At 35.4% G+C, this 26,920-nt stretch overlaps 1 protein-coding gene across 3 annotated transcripts in view; it reads right to left on the bottom strand.

The window, feature by feature from the left end:
• Window positions 1-1,209: 1,209 nt before the first annotated feature.
• Window positions 1,210-26,920, bottom strand: part of ANLN (anillin, actin binding protein) — a gene marked incomplete at both ends in the record, with an annotated part of 52,720 nt that continues 27,009 nt past the window's right edge. For 2 of the 3 annotated variants that reach the window (XM_082846212.1, XM_082846213.1), the window contains 11 exons: window positions 1,210-1,333; window positions 4,125-4,297; window positions 8,058-8,165; window positions 11,484-11,570; window positions 22,339-22,442; window positions 23,353-23,374; window positions 23,610-23,648; window positions 24,258-24,314; window positions 24,407-24,455; window positions 25,112-25,238; window positions 26,213-26,395. In XM_082846212.1, coding sequence (XP_082702338.1) covers window positions 1,210-1,333; window positions 4,125-4,297; window positions 8,058-8,165; window positions 11,484-11,570; window positions 22,339-22,442; window positions 23,353-23,374; window positions 23,610-23,648; window positions 24,258-24,314; window positions 24,407-24,455; window positions 25,112-25,238; window positions 26,213-26,395 — 1,073 coding nt within the window. Of the gene's footprint in view, window positions 1,334-4,124; window positions 4,298-8,057; window positions 8,166-11,483; window positions 11,571-21,530; window positions 21,585-22,338; window positions 22,443-23,352; window positions 23,375-23,609; window positions 23,649-24,257; window positions 24,315-24,406; window positions 24,456-25,111; window positions 25,239-26,212; window positions 26,396-26,920 lie in introns of all 3 variants that reach the window. The other variant, XM_082846211.1, reaches the window with a different exon arrangement.

Here is a 26,920-nt window from a genome sequence, read left to right as displayed (position 1 = left end):
TATTTAGGTAGGAGATCATAAAATATATTTTTATAATACATGTAAGAAAAAACATTTAAATGAATAAAAAATAAAATGACAGGAGGTGACAGAATTTAGTGTTTATAAATGAGGCCATCAATAACTTTAACAATTCAAAGAAAGTGATAGTGTACTTAAAGTTGAGACCATGCTTTACATTTACAATATTTTATAATTTAAAAAAAGGCATTAGGCTTTTAAAGGTAATACATGACTTAACAGTTTCTCAAGTGATTTTCATATGGGTGTCTAGACACTGTCATACACTGATGTGAAAAAGAAAAAAGACAAGAACTTAGGCAAGCAAAGTATTAGTCATAGTAGCTTGGTAACGTTTACTTTTCTTATATAAAGATTCATCAATTTACATTTGTTCTTGTTACAGGAACAGAAAGAACTAATTTGACAAGTATATCTGAGGAGTCTGTAAGCTATAGAGCAAAAATAGTTATTTTTAAAAGCCTGTATTCCATGAAAATGTGCACCACACAGCATTTATAGTAACTGAGTAAATGTAAACCATGTGATTATTAAGTCTTCTAAATAAAACATTTAACCCCCAAATCTCACACAATAATATCCCCTATGCCCACATCTCTTATTTGAAGGCAGCCTTAAGCTTCAGACTAATAAACATTTGCTATTTTGAAAAAGTTCTTACCTCCATTACTAAAAATGTTTCTGCAAGGTGCCTTAGATTTTTTTTTCAGTACTCTAGTAACAAGATATATCATGATCAATAAATGATCACAACCTTTAGAAAAAAGTACTGAGGCTAGAGAAAGAATGATCAAGTGTGAGGTTTCTGTCTCCAACCCTGGAAGACCTTTCTACTTTGAGACCCACAGCTCCAGGAAGACAACTCAAAATTCCTTACTTAAAAAAAAATATTTTAACATGAATAATTGAATAATTAGATTTCTAGGAAAATGGGGCTTTTAAATTAAAATTTGGCAAAATCAACTATAATACATTTTTTCTTCCAATCATTTATGAATAACAGAAGATAAATCGGGTGAAGTTTTGCATACAAAAGATATAAATACTGCATAATATGTAGTGAATGAATATTGGCACATACCCTTTTGTATTTAAAGCATAAAATGCAACCAGCAAAACTGATGCTCTTAAGAAACATTTATGACCTAAGTCAGAAAACCTCTATATGACTTGGAAATGTCCCACAGTTTAAGGTTTTCCAATAGGTTTATAGCAAGCATCAGGTTGCCAGAGGCGAATATCAACAAGAACTTGATTGAGTTTTTGCATCCAGAGATTCCGCTCTTCCTTGGTATCTGCAGACAGCCAGTTCCTAGATGAACAAACAAAAAGATCAGGATCCTTTCCCCCATTCCATATCTCCAAGTACTCTTGCTGGGGTGGGATGGGGGGGGCGGAGCCTAAATAGTAAAAGGAGTAAATCTTTACCACTTTTTAATGCAGCGGTCCCCAATCTTTTTGGCACCAGGGACCGGTTTCATGGAAGACAATTTTTCCATGGCCGGCAGGGGGGTGGTTCAGGCGGTAACACGAGCAATGGGGAGCGGCAGAGGGAGCTTCGCTCGGTCACCCGCCGCTCACCTCGTGCTGTGCAGTCTGGTTCCTAACAGGCCGCAGACCGGGGCTTGGGGACCCCTGTTTTAATGGATGCTAAATCAAGAGACCCAGAGTAAAGTACTTCTCCAATTACAACAAAAGAGAATCATCTTGCAGGTTGGTTAGCTGAACCATAACTCACACTGATTACGTTTGGGAAATGATGGAGTTTCACACCAAAGGCAGTAACTAATCGTGTACAGTTGGTCTGACTGGTCAATTTGGTGGTGCAGGACAGCCACTGAGCATGGGTCACTTCCTAGAAGAGCAAGCGCACCACTGGCCTGAATATGGGAGCCCCCCCAGATCCCTCAGACTCAGGGTCCCCAAGAGCTGGAATCACAGACTCATGAACCTTCACCTGGCCTTATAGATACTATTTTGTACTGTCTCCCATTATTCTTGTCCCACTGTATTAGTAGAGCACAGTATTTACAGTAAATGATCTGAAGATCCTAAGACTTTGTCTATCCTAATCTCTTTGTTCATATCAGGAATCTCTTCTTTGTATCCATATTTAGCTGCAAGTTGAATATCCAGTTGATGTGGCAGGCGAGGGTGGGGGGGAAAGGGGAATTCCCTAATTCACAAGCCAGACCATTCTTCTAGAGGACAGCCGGGTGTTAGAAGTATGTTGTATTGTACTCATTCTCCATCTTTATAATTTCTCCCCATTGGTACTAGAAATGGTATAAGTGTGAATAAGCAGTGAGTTGATCCTCTATTAGTCAATGGAGAGAACACAATACTTACAGTAATGATAGTGACCATTCGTTGAGCTCATTCCATGTGCGTGACACCATGCTAAGTGTGTCTACTCATTAACCTCTACTGTCATTCTGTGGAGTTTATTCTTCTCCTCTGACACAGGAGATTTCAGAGGGCTAGCAAAGTTAAGTAACTTGCCATGGTCACATTTGGTGAGTCACTGAGTCAGGATTTAAACATAGATCTGTTGACTTCAAAGTTCAACTGTATAATACTGCCTCCCCATGTGATGAAACATTTCTAGTTCAAATGTATAATCTATATTTCAAAGTAGGCAATATTTATCAGATGATAAATATTTTGTATTGAAGGAGGGAAAGATAGCAAGGTTGGTTAGTAGAAATAAAAACGATATACATTAAATTTAGATACAAGGCATAGGTCAAAAAGGCCCTGGGGAGAAACAGATAAATAATACAAAGGAGAATGCAGAACTGTAAAATGTATATACTCTGCAAAATATATGATCAAAAAGTGAAATAAGTTTTAAGAAGCCACCAAGCAAAGCTAAAAACTCAGCCAAGACTGAGCTGAGCATGGGCCTCTCTCAAATGCTTGGATAAAGTGTCCACTCAAATTACAATAATGTTATAATAAGAAAAACTGCATGCAAGTGAACTACAGAGTAATTAGAGCAATATGTGATATAACTACTTCTACCGCAGGAGAAGGTCGAGGTCTGGGAGGGTTTATGTAACAAGTAAAAGATAAGATTATATGAAAAATGTGAGTACTGTTTAAAAAGGGCCATTGTGGTCAGGAAGTACTTGGGGACTGAATTTTGGCTGGTTCCCTCACTGACTGTGGCCATGAACAGGGTAGCTACTAAAGAAAGTGACTATAAATCCAATTTGCCTCTCCTGTCCTGTCTGATGTCACTGCTGCACAGAAGGCACCTGAAGGAAAGGAGTGGATGAGCTCAACTAAATTAATCTGAAAGTAATCTAGACATCAAGAATTTCCAAAGGACGCGTCCCCTCTTTCTCTGTTTTAAAACCAACTGGCGGTATCTGGGCAACTTTGTTCTCTTTTAATAGAGTGTCTCTTGGCTGACCTTTCTGATATTTCCACATCAGAAACTCATGGAGCCAGTTCTACCCATCTCCCTGTCTGCAATATCCAGCAACAGTCTGATTAACAGAGATTCTGTCAAATTCTAACTTTTGTCCCTAATCATAATTTTGTACATTGAAGTTGGTCTGCAAGCTTCTCTTGGGCATCCAAGCAAAAGAACCTTAGACTCTTAGCAATAAGCTTTTGCATCTTATACATAAGATTAGGGTTAACGAAAAGTGACAGTCCCAGTAGTTTATTCTGTTAATCTGCAACCAGAAATTTCCAGAGTAAATTGTTTTGTAAGTCAGCAGGTTAATCGAGGGTATTTGGGGAATAGACAGGAAGGGATGTGTCAAATCGCTTTAAAAAATACTTGACTTCTCAATTACACATGAAATCTTCAAACTCAGCCCAAAGAATATTAGGTAACTGTCCTGAAAATGGCTATACTGTGAGTATACTAGAAAACATGATAAGCTAAGATATAACTTGAATGCTGTATTTTCCTTAACTGTATTGATTTAATTATTAACTTACTCTCTTACTGATGTGTGTGTGTTTTGTTTCCTCATTAAGACTGTACCCCCTTCAAAGACAAGGATCATCTCTGATATTTCTTACAGTGGTAAGAACATAGCGGGCAATCACTTAGTTGATAGAAATATTTATAGCCCAATACGTACTTGGTGACACAGAGTGTGTCCCTGCATTGGCTGACCAGAGTCTCTCGGTCATCTTCTCTTTGTGGTCGGACAGTAATTAATTCAAAAGTGTTGCGTCTTGCACAAAATTCTCTGTTGGCTGGTTCTATCTGCCGACTGGTACAATTGGCCAAATTTAATCTTCCTATGGGATTCTTTAAAAACAAATTTTTAAAAAACATGATTAGTAGAAAATAAACAAGACCATTTAAGTCAATAAGCATTAAACAGTATTCCAGCTGATACAACTTTAAAATTAAAAAAGCATTCATTTAAAAGTTAAAGTTTAATTACACTGAGTTTAGAGAAACATATTTAACATTTATTATTGTTTTTTGCTGGTCATAAAAATAGAAACCAAAGATGTCTACTGGAGCTCTTAGTCAACTTAAAAAACAAACTTTTTGTTATGGAAAACTTCAAAGAGACACAAAATAAAAAGAACAGCATAATGAACTTCCATGTACCCATTAATCAGCTCTAACAATTAGAAACACACACTCAACCACCTTTTGTCTATAGCCCACTTAATTCCTCCCTTTCTATAAACAGAAACCTAGACATCAGAATTCATTTGTAAATATTTTTTATGTATCTCTAAAAGACCAGGCTAAACTATTGCTTTGGATTGTTGGAAGCCATGTTATTCCTATGGTATGACAGTCAAAGATAAAAATTCATAAGACTAAATGGTCCTGAAAAATTAGAAAAGGGACAAGTATGGGCACAAATGATTTTTAAAAAGCCAGTAAAAGTGTTAACTCTATTAATAATTTTAAGAAGAAATTAGAATGAAATATACCATTTTTAAACATTAGATTGGCCAAGTCTGGAAAGAATGGTAATAACCTATGTTGGTTGGTTGGGGTGGTGATAGAAACTCTCATACACTGCTGGTGAAAGCATAAATGGTCTACTACTGGTAGACAATTTGATAAGAGCAATCAAAAAACATTCAAAATGGGCATACCCTGATCCTACAACTTCACCTAAAAGAAATTTACACTAAGCAAATACATAGGTGCACAAAGATGTTTATATGGGTACAGTCCCTATTTTTTCATAATAGTGAAAAGATTGAAACAAATTAAATGACAGTAATTGGGGACTATTTAAACAAATAATAATATTATGTCTCCAGCAAGTATGGCAGACTAAATAGTCTAAAAGTCCTCCCATAATTCCCCAAATGCCAAATAACTGAACTCACAAGAAGGTGAAAAAAACCTTCAAAGGCCAAAATCAATGAGGAAGAGAGAGCGCAGAATGGTAAGCTAGCCTGAAATCTGGCTTCCTTGGGGTACTGGCCAATGAATGTTAGGAACTGGCAACCTTGACTCACACAGGTTAAATGATATAATATGAAGTGTGATATTTGCTTTAAAATACCTCAGCAAACCAACAAGAACAAAAAAGTGTGTGTGCTGTGGAGAGAGAAATGAAACATGAAAGTTAATAACTGTTGAAGCTAGGAGTTCAATATACTATTTCTCTCTGTTTTGTGAACACTTGAACATTTTCAATTATAAAAAGTTAAATATACAGGTACACATATTTCCGTGTGTGTGTGTGTGTGTGTGTGTGTGTGTGTGTGTGTGTGTATGTGTGTAAAATGAAGGACCAAGAATAAATAATACATTATTGAATAAAAACACAAGTTAGGAGACTTACCTTACCAGACATTAAGATTTATTTTAAAGCTATGGTAATTGAGACTGAGAGATACATACCAAAGGAAACAGAATAGAAAGCCTAAATATAGACCTACATATATAATGATATCTTGATACATGTCAGAAACAGCATGTGGATCAGTGTGGAAAGAATGAACCATCCAATGGGGCTGGCACAGTTGGGTTTCCAGATTGGCGGAAAAAAATCAATTCCAGGTAAATTAAATATGAAATATAAATCTTTATAACTTTCAGAAGTTATAAGGAGGTATAGGAGAATATCTTTATAACTATATAGATGATTTTCTTAACTAAGACTCAAAAAAAGCAATAAAGCAATAAACTGACAGATTTATCGTAGCATTAAAAATTTCTGTTTAAGAAAAGATATTATAAAGATAAATTAAAACATATGCCAAGCAAAACACTACGGAAATAAATGGCCAAAACACATAAGAAAAGATGCTTACTCTTAATGTTCAATCAAGGAAAACCAAAATAAAAACACAGTGAAATAATCTTTCACACCTATCACACTAACAAGAGTTTAAAAGGCTGACATATCAAGTGTTGGTGGGATGTGGAATACTGAGAACTCTCATATACTCCTGGTGGGAACGGAACATTGTACAACCAATTTCAAGAATAACTGGACAAAATCTAGCTAAATTGAAGATGTGCGAAACCCTACAAACCAGCAATTCTGCTACTAGATACAAACTCAAGAAAGAGCTCTGATCCATGTAGCTAAGTTATAGCAGAGCTGTTTATAATAGCAACAATTTAGAACTAAACTAAGTGCCCATAAATAGGAGAAGTGGATAAATTAATTGTGATACATTCTTACAATGGAATACTTTAGTACAGAGAAAGATGGCTAGAGCTCTACAAACTAGAGCTACACACACCAGCCTAGACCAATGTCACAAATCATGTTGACTTAAAACATGCAAGTTGCAGAACAGTATATACAGTATGATCTATTTGTATAATGCTTCAAAATATGCAATTGCAATCATATACAGCCTATATATAATATATAATAAAAATTTAAAGAAATACATAGGAACAAAATAATTTCAGGATGGGGTTATCTCTGAGGGAGAGAAACTTACACGAGGAGCTTTAACTGGACTGATAACACAGAGGTTGATGGAAATTACTTGGTTTTTTTTTTTTTTTTTTGTCTATTTGAAGGTTCTAAATATTTCACAATAAACTTTAAAATAAAATTTTATATAGCTACAATGTAATACATATAGCTATCTAATGCAATATCACAGATGTATTTTTTTTTCTTTTTTTTTTTTTAGCGGTACGCGGGCCTCTCACTGTTGTGGCCTCTCCCATTGCGGAGCACAGGCTCCAGACGCGCAGGCTCAGCGGCCATGGCTCACGGGCCCAGCCGCTCCGCGGCATGTGGGATCTTCCCGGACTGGGGCACGAACCCGTGTCCCCTGCATCGGCAGGCGGACTCTCAACCACTGCGCCACCAGGGAAGCCCACAGATGTATTTTTATTGATGTGGAAAGATATCAGGATATTATCAAGTAAAAATTAAGTTATAAAAAACATGATACTTTCTGTTTAAAAAAGATTCATAAATGGATATATAACTATTATTACATATACATTTTAAAAATTTAGAGGGATACACAGCAAAATGTGAATAGTAGTTACCTCTGTTATAAATAATTTTACTTTATATTTCTGCTTATTTCTATTTTCCAGTTTTTGGATAATAAATTACCACACTTGGGCAACAACATTAAATTCTTTAAAAACAAGATGTAATGTATCCATAAAATTCTATTATCAAATTTTAGAAACAAAACCAAAACCACTATATTCCTATGGTGGTTTTTCCTTTCTGTTTTATCTCAGAGTTAGGTAAATCAACTGTTAATAAAATACAAAAGTGAATTGAAAATATTTCTGACTAAAAGTATCAATTAAAAAATATTATGAAACATTCCATAAAAAAAGAAAAATATATTCCTTAAGGTATTTCAAGAGTGGTCAAATCACAGGGAATGGATAAGATATAAAATTTTTACACAAGTACACACACATGCACACACACACACTCACTAGTCTTTCAACAAGAACATTTTTAATGGCTTAGTAAATATTTTTAACAGGGCATTTGGGTGGTTGATGGGGGCCACGGGGAACACTTGCATGAAATATTCCCTGAAAGTCAGTTAGGGCTTTCACCACTGACCATCAATATTAATATTACCTTTCGTTTCTCATCATCTGGATAAGTCCAATAAGAGATACAGTTTCCAGAAAGAACACACCATCTTCGATGCCATGCACCAAAACCACTAACATCTTCAAATATGGTCTGGAAAAGTCAATGAAATACTGACTTTAGAAACTTGAGGATCAATTAAATGTTTTCTATACATTAAACCTCAGTATGTTGACATATTTCATACTTCAAAATCTACTTGCATGATTTTTTTTCTTTTCTCTCTTTTATAAAGTACTTAAGTTTATTTTTATTCTACTCTGTATCAAGGCCAGGAATCTTGTTATTTCAATCTCAAGCACAAAGTTAGTACAAATGACTCACCAGCTCCCTTTTGTGTTTACGTTCACCTTTTACATCATAAAGGTAATAGAAAAGGAAAAATTTGATGGATAAAAATAATACAAGTTATCATTACCCCTACTATAATCAGGGAAAAATAACAAGAGGATAGCTTTTTCATTTTTATAGCTGGGGAAACTGAAGGCCAAGGAAAGTAGATGACAATACACGGTCACAAAGCAGAACTGGAACCTTCTAGCTAAACCAGAATGTACTTTTCTTGCTGCTCATCAGTCTTGGCAGAGTTAGACTAGTACCATTTTAGAATCACTTAGCAAGTTTCTCTGGTTGGTCGTCTCCTTCCTTCCAGCTGTCCCTGGCACATCAGGAAGGAAAACTGAACCAAGCAACTGAACCACTTCAATTACTACCTCTATTTTTTATAGAGGTTAGAAGTAATTAAAAGGCATTGCTTAGACAGGGGACAGAAGTTATTTGGGGGAGTCCTGAGTAATTGTTTTTTACCATATTTCTGTAAGTGTGGATGTGATAAGAATGGCCTATAGGATTCAAGATAGAGTAAACCTGAAAAGATCTAACTCTAAAGTAGTTAAGAGCCCTGCTCAAACATTAAGTAGGTCAGACATTTTAGGCAAATGAATGTCATAAGAGTATATCAGGGGCGAAAGGTATCTAGAGTAAAATATGGAAATATTTACATTAAAGGAAAAGGTCAGTAAGTAAACACTGCTTTCAAGTACGAAATTTATAAAGACACTTTTCCAAGAATATCTAGTGCCACCTGCTGGATTTACATGTGAAAAAAAGCTACGAAGTATGATTTCCAGTCACCTTGGCTGCTTGGACTTTCTGTACAATCTAGCTCTTCTTTCTGTGCCCTTTGTCAGCAACTGCAAATTGACTTGTGATATCTTTTGTATAGCTCAAATTCTTGCTTCACAAAGAAAATCAAAGCTATTAGATTTTCTCTACTTCTGGTACCACACCCACAATCTTCTGTGTATTCTACACACATACTTTACTCCTCTGATAATGGAAAAAGTATAATTCTGTACAAGATCATGAACCGTGGCTTGGGTCTTATTTGTTCTCACTCTCGTGACCTTGTTCCATGTGTTATTCCTTAAAGTGCAGGTTCCCCATTGCCTCTATCTTTGCCCTCTTTGGCCCTATTAGAAGCTACCCATTTGAACTGAAAGATGCTCAAATCTCTCCAATCTTAATAAAATGTCAACAAAATCCTTCTTTCACCCTACATACCTCTGCAGGTATCACACTCTCTTTACCCCTCTGCAGCCAAACCTTGTTTCAGAGTTGTTGCACTCCCATTCTTCACCCTCCACTCCCTTTATAACCATTTGCAATCTAGCTCCTGTTCTCAACAAGCCTAGAATGACCACTTCATTAATAAGTCCAACAGTGTCTAATAGATCCTTATCTAATTTGACCACTCCCTCTTGCAGACTCTCTTCCCCTGGCAACCATGATACTAAGTTCTCCATTGCCCTCCCTGTAGTCTCCCTTGAGAGCTTCTCTTCCTAGGTCTGTGGCTTAAATGTTAGTGTTCTCCTGGCTATTCAATGCCACCTGAGCTTCCATTACTATCTCTCTGCTGCAGATTTCCAAACCTTCACCTCATCTAAAATGTCCATCATCTTGAGCTCCAAACTCAAACTCTGAAACGTGTCTGTATGCATCTAAAATTCAAGTTATTTAAAACTTAACTCATTAAAACTTCCTACCTTGGGTGGGGACTGACTGACAAGGGGCATGAGGCAACTTTCTGGGGTAATATTGTCTATCTTAATAGAAATTTGGATTACATAGATGTATGCCTGTGTCAGAACTCAGGGGATGTACACTGAAGGTTCACGGGAACATACTAATGTCCACAATATACTTTGAAATTCTTCCCCCCAAAATATGATATTTTCAGGACTGGCTAGAAGGATAGCTAGGTAGTAGATACATGATACAGCAAGGACAGTAAAAAATGTTAAAGGCAAAATCTAGATGCTGGCTATACGGGCGTTCATTGTAAAATTCTATCAACATTGCTATATGCTTGCAATTTACCACAATAAAATTTGGGGGAAAAATGGTTTCCACCCCCAACATGGACACTTGTTCCCCCCCCCAGGGCCCCTTATCTCAGTATAATCACTGCCACCCAACAAGCTGTGCAAGGCAGGGATCTGGGTGACATCCTTACTTCTGCTTCTCCACCCCTACAGCCAAACCACTAGGGTCTGCGCTTCTTCCTCCTTCATCTATCCATGGTGGGTCCTTCTCTCCACCCTGACTGCCAGTCCCCATCCCCTCTCTCATGCAGTAACTCAGTTTCTTCACTAATCTTCTTCAGTTCTGCCACTCCCCAGTCCACTTCCACACGTTAGTCAGAACGACTTTCCTAAACCCCCAAATTTGATGTTAATCCTCTGCTTAAAATCCTCCAAGAGTACCCAACCGACTTCAGGATAAAGTCGGAAGTCTTTAAAAGGCCCTCTAACACTTGGCTCCATTTCCCCTAACCCCACCTTCCTCCCCAATCACTCCTCTCACTACCCCTTCTCCACACACACACTCAGAATCTAAGCTCTAGCTACCCTGAAATACCTGCCACTACCTAAATGTGTCATCTTTTTCTCTGGTGGGGGTGAGAGAGGGAAGGGCCCTCCAGGCCATAGTAATGCTTTTCCCTTCATCTGGAGCACATCTCCCTCTTCTCTCCCTCTGGCTAACTTGTTCAGCTAGCAGTTTACAAGTTATTTCCAATACCTTTCTTTAAGCCTTCCCGCTCATACCTAAGACCTGGTGTCCCACCAATTTATACCCATGCACTCTATGCTTTCTCCCATTATAGTACTGTATTGTACTTAACTGTTCACTTGTATTTCTTCCTATTACACTAAAAGTTCCTGAGTGCAGGGATTATTTTCTGTGGCCTATTATATTCTAACACCACCACAGTGATTAGCATATAGTGGACATGCAACAAATCTGAACCAATTTATCACTTAGTCACACAGACTTTCATTCCTATTGGAAACCAAGTCTATGCTTCACAAAATGCAAAAAAGAAAATATAGATCCAGTGATGTTACTTACTAGAAAACCTCTTTCTTCAACACTTGAATTCACTTGACACTTTATTTTTAAGTAAATATGACCTTCCAAAGGAGATAGAAAGGGTACCTGTGGAGAAAGAGAGTAAATTATTTGTAAAACAGTTTTTCTTGATAAAACATGTATAAATCATGAATAGAGAATATTATATCTTGAAAACACAGTATTTTCTAAAGCTGGAATATAAAATAAGTGGCCCAAAAGCCACTGGTTCCTTAGCAACAAATGCTTTTGAAGAACAAATTCATTCAATGTAGAGCCTGCTTAAGGCAGAACCCTAAGTCCCAAGTAATGTGATAAAGAAAACACGGATTTAAGAAGAGAATACATGTGTTTATCCATTCCCTATCAACAGAATATACTTGATAGAAGGTGGGATAAACCAACTGGCATATTAATACAATATAATATTATTCAGCAATAAAGAATAGTGAACCGCAGAATGGAAACGTTGATCCTCAAATTCATATGGAATTGCAAGAGGCCCCAAATAACCATAACAATCTTGAAAAAGAAAAACAAAGTTGAAAGAATCATACTTCCCAATTTCAAACCAATCCAAAGCTACAGTAATCAGAACAGTATGGTACTGGCATAAGGATAGACATATAGACCACAGGAATAGAATTGAGAGTCCAGAAATAAACCCATACATATATGCCAGATTGATTTTCAACAAGGGTACCAAAACCATTCAATGAGGAAAGAGCAATATTTTCAACAAATGGTGCTGGGGAAACTGGATAGCCACATGCGAAAGAGTAAAGTTGGATCCCTTCCTCATACCACATACAAAAATTAACTCAAAATGGATCAATGACCTAAATGTGAGAGCTAAAACCATACAACTCTTAGAAGAAAAACAGAGGAGTAAATCTTCAATGATCATGAATTTGGCAATGCCTTCTCAAATATAATACCAAACCATGAGCAACAAAAGAAAAAACAGATAAATTAAACTTCATCAAAATGAAAAACTTTTCAGTATGGAGGTTCCTCAAAAAATTAAAAATAGAATTACCATATAATCAATCAACCCCACTTCTGGGAATTTATCCAAAAGAATCAAAATCAGGCTCTTAAAGGGATATTTGCACTCCCATGTTCATTGTAGCATTCTTCATAACAGCCAAGAGGTGGAAACAATCTAAATGCCCATCAGCAGCTGAACAGACAAAGAAAATGTGGTATAGCCTCCTTTCTCCCCACTTCTGTATACGAAACTACTCTAGGCCATCCAGATCCTGTTCTTCTCAGAGCCCAAAGTTTGCCTTTTAGGTCTTGAGACTCTCAGTGTATATTTTCTTATGTGTCCTAACCCACAGCCCCACACCTCACAGCAGATCCTTGAGATCAATTATCGTGTCCTTCTCATGTTTGTTTCCATATCCTATTGCCAAATCATATCCAGACATTCAATAAATGTTTGCTTAAAGAACATTGTTTGTTTTGTCAAATAGTACCCAAATACTCCTATTGAAAAAAAAGAAGGCAGCCGGGGGACGTGGGGGGATGTAGTACATACAAACAATAGAGTATTATTCAGCCATAAAAAAGGAGGAAATCCTGTCAGGTGTTACAGCACGGATGAACCTTGAGGACGTTATGCTAACTGAAATAAGTCAGTCACAAAAGGACAAATACTACATGATTCCATTTGTATGAGGTATCAAGAGTAGCCAACTCAACAGAAGCAGAAAGTAGAGTGGTGGATGCCAGGGACTGGTAGGAGTGGGGGAAAAGGGAGTTGCTATTCAATGGGTATAGAATTTCATTCATCCAAGATGAAAAAATTCTAGAGATCTGCTGCACAACATTGTGCTTATAGTTAATAATATTGTACACTTAAAAATTTGTTGAGGGTAGATCTCATGTTACGTATTATTTATTACAATAAAGAATTTTAAACTTCTGTGTATCAAAGCATAAGAAAGTGAAAAGACAATGTACAAAACAGGAGAAAATATTTGCAAATCATGTATCTAATAATGGTTTAGTATCTAGAATACATTAAGAACTCTTATAACTCAAAAATAAAAAGACAACTCAATTAAAACATTCCAAACAATCCAACTTAAAAATTGGCAATAGACATTTCTTCAAAGACGATATACTAATAGCCAACAAACACATGAAAAGATGTTCAACATCAATAGTCGTTAGGTAATAATTGTTAGCTTGATGACGATGGTGACAATAATGATGAAGGTGAGGATAAGGATGAAGATTTTAACGGAAATCTCAAGTTGCCATTGTGTCCAGAACCATTTACTGAGGAATGAGTAAAAAGGAATCTGATTCTTTTATTGGAAGCACATTGCTTTGAACCAAAATAAACATAAGCTAAATTACAAAACCAACAATAAGTTATTAAAAGCAGATTTTTTCATTGCTTGTTTTAAAGTTGAATCATTCTGTATCTATAAAGCTTTCCTTATTCCTTAGATACAAGTATGTTTCCAACATTGATAATCCCAAAACTCATGCTATAGCTTAAACCATGCTATGACTAAATTGTGTCCCCTCCCCATCCCTAACCAAATTCACATTTTGAAGTTCTAACTCCCCATACCACAAAATGTGACTGTATTTGGAGATAGGGTCTTTAAAGAAGTAATTAAGGTTAATTTAGTTCATTAGGATGGGCCCTAATCCAATGTAACTTGTGTCCCCATAGAAAGAGAAGATTTGGACACACATACAGAGAAAGACCATGTGAAGACACATAATACAGCTATCTACAAGCTAAAGAGAGAGGGTTTAGAAAAAAATCAACCCTCCCAGTGCCCTGATCTTAGACTTCTAGCCTCCAGAACTGTGAAAAAATAAACTTCTGTTGTATAAGCCAAAAAAAAAAACCCCCTCCAAACCCAAAAATTAGTCATTAGGGAAATGCAAATCAAAACCACAGTGAGGTGCCACTTCATACCCATTATGATGGCTATAATCAAAAATACGGAAAATAACAAGCTTTAGCAAGGATGTGGGGACACTGGAACCGACATTACTGATAGGAATGTCAAACGGCTCAGGAACTATGAGAAACAGTTTGGTGGCTCCTCAAAAAGTTAAACAGAATTAACATATAACCATACAATTCCTCTCCTAGATATATACCCCCAAAAACTGAAAACAGGTATTCAAACAGGTATATGTACGCCCAAGTTTACAGCAGCGTTATTCACAATAGCCAAAAAAGAAACAGACCAAATGTCCATCAACAGATGAGTGGACAAAGTGTAGTGTATAACATAATGCAATAATACTCAGCCACAGAAAGTAATGAAGTACTGATACATGCCATATCATCTACATATACATCCACACATACATATACACACATATAAATTTACCGCCAAAGAACAAAAGTTATCTGAGCAATAATTACCTAGTAGGTTACACATAGAGAAAAATAAAGTTGCTCTATAATGTATATAATATAGAGCTAATCAACAATAATTTTCATCAAATGTTTGTACCATTTTACTTCCAGGCAGATTTCTAAAACTAAGGACCCCATATCAAACACAAGTCTGCATTACAGAGAGGGTAGAAAGCCACTAACATAGACCTAGTAGTGAAAGCCTATGTTGAAATCTATCTGACAAAGACATTTAAGTTCAATATGAAGATGGTCTGGAATGCCCTAAATCCACACCAGATGCAATTACTGTCATGATGTAATGACTCTTCACTCCCAACCATGGCTGATTTGCTAGCTACAGAGACACACACAAAAGTATATCTAAATTCTGTCCATTAAATCTACTACAGCGTGCTTGGTTAGGGCGATACACAGAAAGGAGTTCGACTTCCATTACATGCTCAGAACTCCACTTCCACTTAGGATGTGAAAGGTCACAAAAGACCACCATTTCTACTGCAACAGCAAGAAAACAATGGATAAGCTAAGAATATCTTATTTTCCTTAAAGCTATCTAAGAGTTGTGCAAGCAAAAAAAATTTAATGGACCAAATTCCAGTAAGGAATGTACCCTTCCTGGGTGAGCCAAATCAGGGGTGACCACTTTATTCCCTGGGAGCAAGAACTGACAGAGAAGCATGCTGGCAATGAATTTTGCAGGGAAAAGAAAAAACCAGTGAAGTCTTTAACAGCTAAATGAAGACTGTCTACCTAGATGAGCATCTCAAAAGAGCCAAGGGTCAGAGCTAGCCCACCCTACCTGCCAATCTCCCCCACTCCCCAGAATTTTGCTGAGTAAATGCTAATGCCACAAGCCAGAGGCAGATCTGGAAAGCAAAAAGAAATCTTGTAGACTTTCAGAATTTAGATCTCAAAGTTCTACTGAAAGGAGGCACCTAACTTCACTCTCAAGGCGTTTGAAACAAGAGTTGAACCCAACTAACTAAAGCACTATCTCAGCTCAACTTCTGATTATACTGAGAGACAAGAGGGTGTTATTACCACCTACTTCAGTCTCTACTGTTCTTTTATAACATAACATAACATAACATAACATAACATAACATAACATAACATAACAACATCACATCACATCACATCACATCTAGCCTACGGTTTAAAAGTTTTACAAGACATGAAAAAGCAGGAAAAGGTGGCCTTTAATCAAAAGAAAACAAAACAAACCCTGTCAATAGCAGATCCACAGATGATCTAGATGTTAGAATTACAAGACAGAGACATTTATAATTTGTTAAAGAATTTAGAGGAAAACATGGACAAAAATGGGTGAGAAGAGGGAGAATTTCGACAGAGAAATAGAAGCTCTAAAAAAGATCCAAATAGAAATTTTACAACAACAAAAAAAGTTGAAATTGATTCATTGGATGGGCTTTACAGGAAACTGGAGTACATTAGAAAAAAAGATAGATGAACTCAAAGACTGGTAAATAGAAATGATCCAAAATGAAACACAAAGGAAAATTAAAAACAAAATGAGTGCCATAGACCTGTAGGAACATAGTCAAGAGTCCAACATACATTTAACTGGAGTCCTAGAAAGAAAAGAAAACAGTGCAGAAGAAATACTTGACAAGATAATGGCTGAGAATTTGCCAAAACGTATGAAACACATGAACTACAGCTCTGTAAAGGTCATTGAAGCTTAGTATGATAAAGAAATAACCCAGTATGACAAAGAAAACCACACCTAGGCAGATTAGGGTCAAACTGTCACAAATCAAAATACTTAAAAATATTAACAGCAGAAAAGGGGAATTCCCCAGCAGTCCAGTGGTTAGGACTCGGCACTTTCACTGCCGGGGGCCCGGGTTTGATCCCTGATCAGGAGACTAAGATCCTGCAAGCCGAGCAGCGAGGCCGACAATATAAAAAAATAAAAATAAAAGCAGAAAAGATAAGAATGATGGCTGACTTCTTATCAGAAACAATCAAAGCCAGAAAACAATAAAATGTCATCTTTAAAGGGGTGGCTGAAAGAAAAAACCTGCCAACCTAGCAGTCTATATCCAAGAAGAATATCCTTCAGAAATTAAGACAATGTAAAGAGAGACATCTCTGGATAAACAAAAGTTAGAGAATTCATTTCCAGCAGAAGTATATTACAAAAAATTAAAAAACAAACAAAAAAAACCTTCTTCCTGAGAAGGCAATAATCCTAGATGGAAGCCTGGCTCTGCAAGATGGAATGAAGAACATAAGAACCAATAAATATAAATGACAATTCTTTAAAATATATTTTTAAAATTTCTTTTAAAATTGATTAAAAAATAACAGTGCATTGGGGTTTATAATAAGGGTAGAATTAAAACATAATGGGGTGGGCAAATAGAATTATACTGTTGCAAGGTTCTAACTGTTATAAGGTACATGAAGAGGAATAAGTGTGTTTCAATATAGACTGTAGTAATGGTAATAGGCTAAGGATGCATATTGTAATCCTTAGCAATAACTGAAAAAGAATACAGGGAGGTATAGCTAAAAAGCCAACAGAAAAGATAAAAATGATTACCAAAATACTCAATTAGAAGTAGTCAAGAAAGGAAAAACAAACGACAAAGAACAGATGAGACAAATAAAGAACAAAATAGTAGGACCAGGGTCTGTTAACTTTTCATGTAATGGCCCAGACAATTAATATTTTAGACTTTGCAGACCATACAATCTCTGTCACAACTATTCAATCTGCCATTGTAGCATGAAAGCAGCCACAGACAATACATAAATGGTCATGATTGTGTCAAAAACTTTAGTTACAAAAACAGGCTACTGAACTTTTGTTACTAATATATCAATATCAGTTCATTAATTGTGACAAAAGTAACTTAAAAAAAAAAAAACAAACAGGCCAAGAGCCAGATTTGCCTGTAGGCTACAAGTATGCTTGCTTTGTGGTAGACTAAACCCAACCATATTAGTATTGCATTAAATATAAATGTACTAAACACTCGAATGAAAAGACAAAAAATTGTTAAACTGACTAACAAAATATGACCATAAAATATGCTTCTGATACACTAATTTGACATATATGGACAGGTTGAGAATAAAGAATGGAAAAAGAGAAAATTCCCTGGCAGTCCAGTGGTTAGGGCTGTGCGCTTCCACTGCAGGGGGCATGGGTTCCCTGGTCGGGGAACTAAGAGCCCGCACGCTACGTGGCACGGCCAGGGGGGAAAGAAAAGAATGGAAAAAGATATACCATACCAACATTAATCATAAGAAAGCTGATGTGACTCTATTAATAACAGACAAAGTAGACCTTAAGATAAAGATGACTACCAGAGAGAAAGTGTTAACAATTCATCAAGAAGATATAATAATCTTAAATATTTATGCACCTAATAGCATAGCTTTAAAATACATGAAGCATAAGTTGACAGAACAAAAACTAAGTGCCTAAAATTGAGACTATGTTGCTCTTACTAGTTGGAAGTTTGAGGGACTGATATTTTCTTCCCAATAAAATCATGCTTTCTGTCTAGCATGAAAATATTCACATAAGAAATATTTTTAAACAAATCATTCTTATCAGTCTATTAATAATGAAGAGACCGCATGTCAAAAGTATCTTTTAAATTATAAAAGCTGCTTAAGTACATGTGATAATTTTAAATGATTCTCAATGTGAATTAAAGATTACAAATATAAGAAAAATTCAATTGGAGAAGTTGTATCATTAGAGTAAAATGGTAACATCCAAATATTTAAAGTCATATTGACTTCTGGGTCAAGATAGAAAGGGGGATGCTTTAGTCTGTCATTCCTGCTGCCCAGTGAAGAAGAATGACACCCTGTTGGAATAATCTTAGTTCAGTCTAAATTAGAAAGTTTTTACTGTAAGATTAGTTTCCAAAAATTTAGTCCTCCAACCTAATAAAGATAAGTTAAAGGGGGGATTCTTGGCCAAAAAGTATGGATTTCAAGAGACTAACTCCATAAAATAAACCTTCAACTTCCTGAATTTCAAAGGTATCTATAATGTAGAGTCAAAACATCATACGCCTCATTATTATATTTGTTATAAATTCCCTTGCCGTTTTCTTTTCTATATTGTCAATGTTAAGTTCCTTAGCCTCTCAATGCTAATTAATAGAATTCTACTATTTAGCCCAGAGAACGCTCCTGGTAAGAAGAATCTCAGAAAGATGAGAAGAAAATGTTCCCTCTTACCCTACAGCTGTGAAAAGTAGACAATATTCTTGGTTAGAAGCTTGTCCTGAAGTGAACTGAGAATATTCACAGAAGAGTCAATGTTACTACACCCTGTCAAGTGTGGAGATGTGCGAAAATGTATGATCCTATTCTGTTTTCTATTTAACAAAATGGTCTTTTAAGATTATCAACACCTCAAAGATTACCGTTAAGAGGTGTAAAATGTACCCTATAATCAGGGTGACTGTATAATTTTTTATACGTCAGGATATTTCTGAGCGAGAATAATTATACCTGTTAATAATTAAACCAGACCAACAGGCATAAACCAGGATAGCTTTGGACACACCAGAACACCTAATCACTCTTCCTACAACCTCAGAATTCTACAGTGCTAATCATTTGTTTTACCTCACAGGTGTTTGCCCTAATACTATTTAAATTGACATCTCTATTTCCTGGAAGGTATAAATATCTATGACATTTCTTTAAGTCAGAAGATGAGTTGTGGGATATGCTTCTCCCTTTATCCATAAAAGTATAGTAAAACCTATGATTATTTTGGATTCTCTATTCAAAGAAAGGATTTGAGAGTGTGACTCATTGAAATTCATAATTTAAATTCCAGGACGTCAGACTTTACATCCGATATCTATAAGCTCAAATAAGAAAGCAATCCGTTATTAGTGGTATCCTAAATTTATAGAGCAAACACTGGGTTAACCTCAACAGAAATCTCATTCTGAAGGGGTCTCAGAGATAACCCCGTGACTTATCTTTATTGGTCAAGACACCAGTAAAATAAGCAAACGTTCCCTTGCACTGATGGTCTCTGGTAGGATATGGGAGACTTGTTTACTCTCTCAAATTTAATCAAATGGGATTATTATGTGAATATACAAGGTCTTCCATTTTTCCCACCAATTTAAAGAACATCTAAACTTAACTATCTTAAATATTCTCCTACATAACCACAAGGTATTAGAACAAATACTTGCTCCCCCCTGCCACTCAAAAAAGCACTTCTATGACAAATTTTTCATCTAAATTATATTGTATTTGACTCAGGAAGAGACTTTACAGTATTGGACACAACCATTAAACTGATTTGATTTTACACTCAGATCAGGTGGCTGGATATTTAAGTTACAATTTCAAAAATTTTTTTAAGAGAATGGACATGTAATTTATTTTTAATTTGTGTGACGTTTTAAATTAAAATGGCAGTGAAAAAAATTTTTAAAGAGCAATCAGTCTATATTTAACATATGTCATTGAAATCTCTTTCATTTTAGAGATTCATGAAATCTCTTACATATATAGAAATTGGCTATGGGACAACACTGAGTAAGGAATACAGTTCACAGAACCCCAGTCCTTATGTTTACCTAATTTGCAAATGTTGTTTTAAGAATTTAAAATACGACTTTTCTGGTGGTGCAGTGGTTAAGAATCCACCTCTCAATGCAGGGGACACGGGTTCGATCCCCGGTCTGGGAAGATCCCACATGCCGCAGAGCAACTAAGCCCACGCGCCACAACTACTGAGCCTGCGCTCTAGAGCCCGCGAGCCACAACTACTGAGCCCACACCCTGCAACTACTGAATCCTGCGTGCCTAGAGCCCATGCTCCGCAACAAGAGGAGCCACCACGAGAAGCCCATGCACCACAACGAAGAGTACAGCCACCACTCGCTGCAACTAGGTAAAGCCTGCGTGCAGCAACAAAGACACAAGGCAGCCAAAAAGAAAAATTAAAAAAGAAAAAAAAGAATTTAAAATAAAACAAAAAGTACTATCCAGCATTTTGCAAATTAGCATATCTATACACCCACAAGATGCTTGTGATTGATCTTCACAAAGATATTAAAAATCCTAAAAACCATTTCTATAATATATGAATATATTTAGTATAATTTTAGCATTAAATGAATTTTAATTTTAAAATTAATAAACAGAGCATCAACTACATAGCAACACACCTATTAGCCAATTAAGACCACAGAAGTTGTCTACTTTCACTTAAAACATTACCAATAGTTCTTTCAATAAAGAGGAGGTCAACAATACTGAATAAATTTTAGTTTTAGACACAGTTATTAATTTGGCATTTGGTACCCGGAAAAATCAATGCTGAAGTGACTATAGAATCTTAAAGAATTATAACATGAAAAAAGAATATAAAAGCCCAAATACCAAACAGGCATGAAAAAAACTAGAGAACTTTTAAAGAAAGCTTTAAAGAATTATGAGACTAAAGAAAAAGATGCCCATCTACAAGGATCTAAAGAAAGAATAATTTACATAATGTCCTTAATTATTCAAAATAACCAAGAAGACATGAGAGTGGTTAGTAAAACAAATACATAAGGGCCAAAAATTAAGGACTAATTTTTAAGCTCATTAGTTTCAAGCAAAGAAAATATGGCAACCTTTTCCTGGAACATATAGCCCAGTAGCTCTCGCTCTTTAACATCATAATTTATCTAAAACAAACAAAATAAAAGACAAAGAGAAAAAAAGACCCAGAATCACTCAATTTGTTAAACTAGCTGAATTACTAAATTAAAAGTTACATGAATTTTTTTAAACATCGTTATATTCTAACTTCAGAAATCTCTTATAATATTTTTAAATAGTCTGTATTATACAGCAGAAGCCGACACTAGGACTAAAGTTTGCCTCTACTTCTCTTACTACTTAAAATGGTCTCGTTAGCTATTAAATATTTAGTCTTTCCAGTGTGGTGAAAAAGCACTCAATATGGTAGTGACACTACACAGATCTGAACTATGAAGTCTTAAACTTGGAGAGGAAAGTACGGGAAGGAAATCCCTTAGATTCATGAGTACTTTTCCAAGAAATTAATCTATCTTTCCCTATCTTGTCAAAACTAAATCCAAAAAATGTTAGTCATTTCAAAATATTGGTTTCAAATGGGCAAGAAACTATGTTTAAAACTGTAAGCTTAACATCTATATGCAAGAAGCAATACTTTCTTAGTCAGAATTGACATTTAGAATAAACCAGTATATGCTGCTTTGAAGACTTAACTATTAAGATACAGGGGAGAAATACTTCCAACATCAAAAAACATATCATGCAGCTAAACCCATGTCTAATTAAAATGTACAATTCTAAGAACATACATATTCAGCCAAAGATTTCAAATACTTGAAAGTAATGGGACATTTTCATGGACCTAATTTTTCTATAAATAAATAAATAAATTTGGATTACCTTGTCCAGAGCAAATTTTGTGTTTCCTACTGAAGATAATGACAGCATGTAAGATCCAACAAGGGCAAAGTTGCTGGTACGCACAGCATTAAGACTGGCCATAACTAAAGAAAAAGGAAATGAAGTTTAGTTCACAGTGACTTTGGTAAGTATAAATAACAATTCCTCACCCCACTCTAACAGAATGAAATTAAACTGCCACAGAAAAAACTGCTTCATTTTCCTCCATCTCCAAATATGGAGGTGGGGCAGGGTGGAGGGAATAAAACATCAACACATTTCCTAATGAAAGAAAACTGTTAAGTATTTATATTTAACGTAAGTGAGGTACAGGCACATCTTAACATTTGAGACAGATGTGTTTTTAAACATATAGAACCTAAAAACGTGTGCATAAAAAGCAATTTTCCTATGAGAGATACGAAAACCTTCACTGCTGTAGTCTAGGATGACATAATGAGCAGCAGGACTTTATCTGCACGGTTCTTCTTAGTTATTCTCTTGTGCCAAGAAACAGAGACCAAAAGTCCGAAGGTGAGTGAAACCAGCTCAGTCCTAATCCCCTTTGGAAAATTTAGGCCTAACGCCACTCTGGAAAAGTCTTCCCTGGCCTACTGGCACTCCAGTTTCCAGTGAACTAGAAAGATGCTTTTCTGACATGATGCGATGCCAGTCATGATCAGTAAAGTTAAAACAGGTGAACTCCTCAGTGTGGATAGCACAAAACAAATCTGCAGAACAAAAGATAGGGTGAAGAGTAATGCTACCTGCTGCAGTTGTCAAGTGACTAGGTATCCTATGTGTACTGCCTGCTAGAGCCTGAGCAATGTGCTGTTTGGTGGCCCGTGGTGGTTTCAGACAGCAGGTTATTCTCGCCAGTAATCTTATATGTTACTACCATACAGAAAATATTCAAAGGAGAGTAAGGTAAACACTCATAAATCAAGACGGCTATATGTATAAGTATGCGATTGCTTATATCCTAACGTTTCAAATAGTTCAAGATTCACTCACCTGAAGAAGGAAGGGTGCTTTTCTAAAAAAAAGGTGTGAAGAAGGACATAAGTTATTTTCTTTATTTGATACAAAGATTTAAATATTAAGTACAAACACTACAAGGACTATATTTCAGAAAACATTATTTTTTCCTTTTAGGATATTTTAAAGATTCCCAAAGCACTTAGGGTTTAGAAATGGTTAACCAATTTCCAATCATATGTGTAAGATGAAGATTTCTCAAGGAACTTCAACTTTCAAAAAATTCTACTTACTGTGGTTACAGATGTGAGAAGTCGCTTAGGAGTAATAGCCTGGAAGAAAAGATAACTTAGTATATTTCCCATTAAACATTATGATTAAAACCAACCAAACTTGAGATTCTCCCACACAGAAAATAACTCTTAAATATCAATACATTATACTTGAGTCTTTTATTCCGACTTTACCCACATTGTTATTCCTTTTTTGTTAAAGCTAAATAAAATTCTTTTAAATGATGATTTAGACAAAGAACAAAAGAGCAAAGGCTAGGAAGGACAGAAACAAAGCTGTTTCTATTCCTCATGCCTACAGTGACCACATCATTCTTAAGTCTGGTTTAGAGGAGCTAGTAAGACAAGAGTTCAGAGGAAAGGCCTGAGAAAAGTTTAAAGAGATAATAATAGTTGTCAAGCAGATATGGAGAAAACAGAATTGTCTAGCCTGAGTAATAGCGGTAGCTTATACTTAGGGTCATGGTCACTCACTGCCAAGTTTACTCTCAGTATTCATACCTATACTTATTATGTGCAGTAACTAGAAATTTAAGGCATAAAAATGACCCAAAAGCTTGATAATTATTAAAAATTATACATAATTGTAAACAGACATTATATCTCCTATTTCTGATTATATTTCTACTGGGTTTCTTTCATTCTCACCTTTGACTTGTATGCTTTTTTCTTCTTATCAGGGCCTGAGGGATCTTTCGTTTGTACCTACACACAAATCCAAAGCATAAGTAACTTAAAATCTGATGTCTTTAAGAAAAATACACTATTAGTTACTTTAGAAAGCTTTAACTGCTTACCAAGCTGTAAACTTCAATATTTATTTCAAAGTCATTTGACACATCCCGCCTGGAAAAATAAAAATATCAAATTATGCCATCAAAAATTATGCCACAAATACTGTTACAAGGCTGAGAGTAAAGGAATTCACTGTGTTTTAAAACTAAAGACAATAGTTACAAACTATTAAAGAATACAAAAACTGGTAAGAACAGTCTATTTTTTCCTATAATACAGGTCAAACATTTTCTTCAGCATTTTACAACTCAAGATCTTAAATAATAAAAGTAGTTTTTCTTCCAAACTAGATTTTGACTCTAGTTTCAAAATAAATCTCTGACACTAAATATAAATGTCTTTCACTGAGACTTAATGTTAAGTACATTAAGAGATTTAAAGTATATATTAAAAAATTGTGGTCCAGATTTTGCGTGTGTGTGTGTGTGTGTGTGTGTGTGTGTGTGTGTAGTAAATATATATGTTAAAACACTTCAAAACATCAAATACCTACAGTCACGTGGAAGAAACATGCTACTCAATGGAAGAAAAGATCGGAAACATAAAAGAGTTAAACCAACAAATTGAAAAATGAGTTATTTGTCCATATAAAAACAATAAGCATACTGCATTTCAAAGATTATAAATTCTACCTGGATGCTTAGACTGTATTAACTCTATTAAAAAAGAAAAGTATGTTTGAACCATCAAAAGCCTAATTTACTTACAAAGTAAATGTAGTAGTGAATGTTAGAGCATCGCCATTAAGAGAATTTGAGGTACTTGCTAATGGTGTGGCTACCATATTTTCAGCTCCTGCTTTTAGTATAATTAAGAAATAGTAATTTGCTGCATCTGTAAGAAATAATCACATTACCTAATAAGCACAAGCAAAATCAGATTTAGCTAATCAGCATTCTGGAAGACCAAATGAATAAAGTAATACTGCAACTGATTTACATAAAATTCATTTCAAATTTTCTAAAGTCAACTTTTCAGACACAAAAAGACAAGACATAAGCAGACAGACATGTTCCTGGAACAGCATCATCAAGGTCTCTTCATTTTAAGTGAACTGAAATAACTTCGCTACACATTCCTCAGTTTCTGCTGACTTCAAATTTTACCTATTGACCCGAAATTCTTTAGCTAACAGTATACATCTCAAAAGGGTAAATTCTGGTTTGTTATTTCAAAACTGAGATTAAAATACTATATTTCTGTGAAAGTTACCATCCTGCCCTATTTTTCAGATACTGGTGCCATAACCTCCTTTACCCACTTTGTTTAAATATGATTTTAAGTAGAATACATAGCTTAGAAAAGTTTATTTATTCATTCTAGAGGAATAAAGGGAATAAAATTTGAATAGAAGTATCTACACTGTGATGCTCTTCACTCCCACAACCAGTAATTCAGGATTCAAAGAACAAATTTACATGACAGAGTGAATTTTAAATAGAATAGAGTAAGTAAAATAAGTTCCTTTAGATGCCCAATACTTTCCACAATAAAATTAATGCAAGTCAAATGGTCTGTTTTATCAGAACAACTCATCTTAGTAATTTATTTTATGTTCAATATTATGTTTAACAAGCCTAACTTTCAGTTAGAACTATGTCTGTTATTGCATGGATCAGTAAGAACATATATGAAATTTTCCTTGGTTATTTTTATACACCCATCTACATAAAAGGAACTGAAGGCCCGAGATACAAGCCTTGTGTCTTCATGCATGCTCTACTTGTTCCCATTTGCACAATTCCAATCTAGGTGAAATTCATAATTTAACATATGATCTAGAAGTGAGTAAATAAAAGTTACCATACCTGGTTTCTGAACTGTACTGCAGACAAAATCTGCTTTTAGAGGCAAGCGGATTTCTGACAAAGTAATTGATCCTTTGGAAGGGACAAATTCACTTTGGGATATGGGACCAGCATTATTCTTCCTCTGAGGCCCTTCATTCTTCAACTTATTCAACTCATCAATCAAAAGTGTTCTCTTCTCAGCTATGTAGAAATATGCAAGTTAATATTTCAAATATTAAAACTGCAATTGTTTCTAAATTAAACCAATTCAAGAAAATGAACTCATGTGGCAACTGTATACAACACCAAAGACAAAATCAGTAACTCTTCCTTCATATAAATAGATGGAAGGTAGTTAGGTAAAACCTTGATTGCTCAATCTGTTCACAAAATCCTTGTAATTTAATACTTCAACTTTTGGTCAGTTTTCTTGCATGGTTAATCTCTCCATCCTAACATGCCCTGTCATCCATCACCACACATACACACAACAAAATTCACATACTTATTTTTAGCTATACATATATAGACAGGTACAGAGACAGAGCATGTATGTGTGTGTGCATAAAGAGTACGTATGTGTGTGAGTTCATGTATTCATTCTTAGCATACCCTTTACACTACATTTCTTCAAATGCATTCCAGGTTCTTTCACCTTTTCATGCAAACTACACCTTATTTTACATGTAGTGTTTTCACAAACCTTGTAAGAAACAAAAAATAGAT

Source organism: Leucopleurus acutus, assembly GCF_964270905.1.
Source record: "Leucopleurus acutus genome assembly, chromosome: 9".
NCBI classification, from domain to species: domain Eukaryota; kingdom Metazoa; phylum Chordata; class Mammalia; order Artiodactyla; family Delphinidae; genus Leucopleurus; species Leucopleurus acutus.
This window is presented reverse-complemented; position numbering and strand designations above follow the sequence as displayed.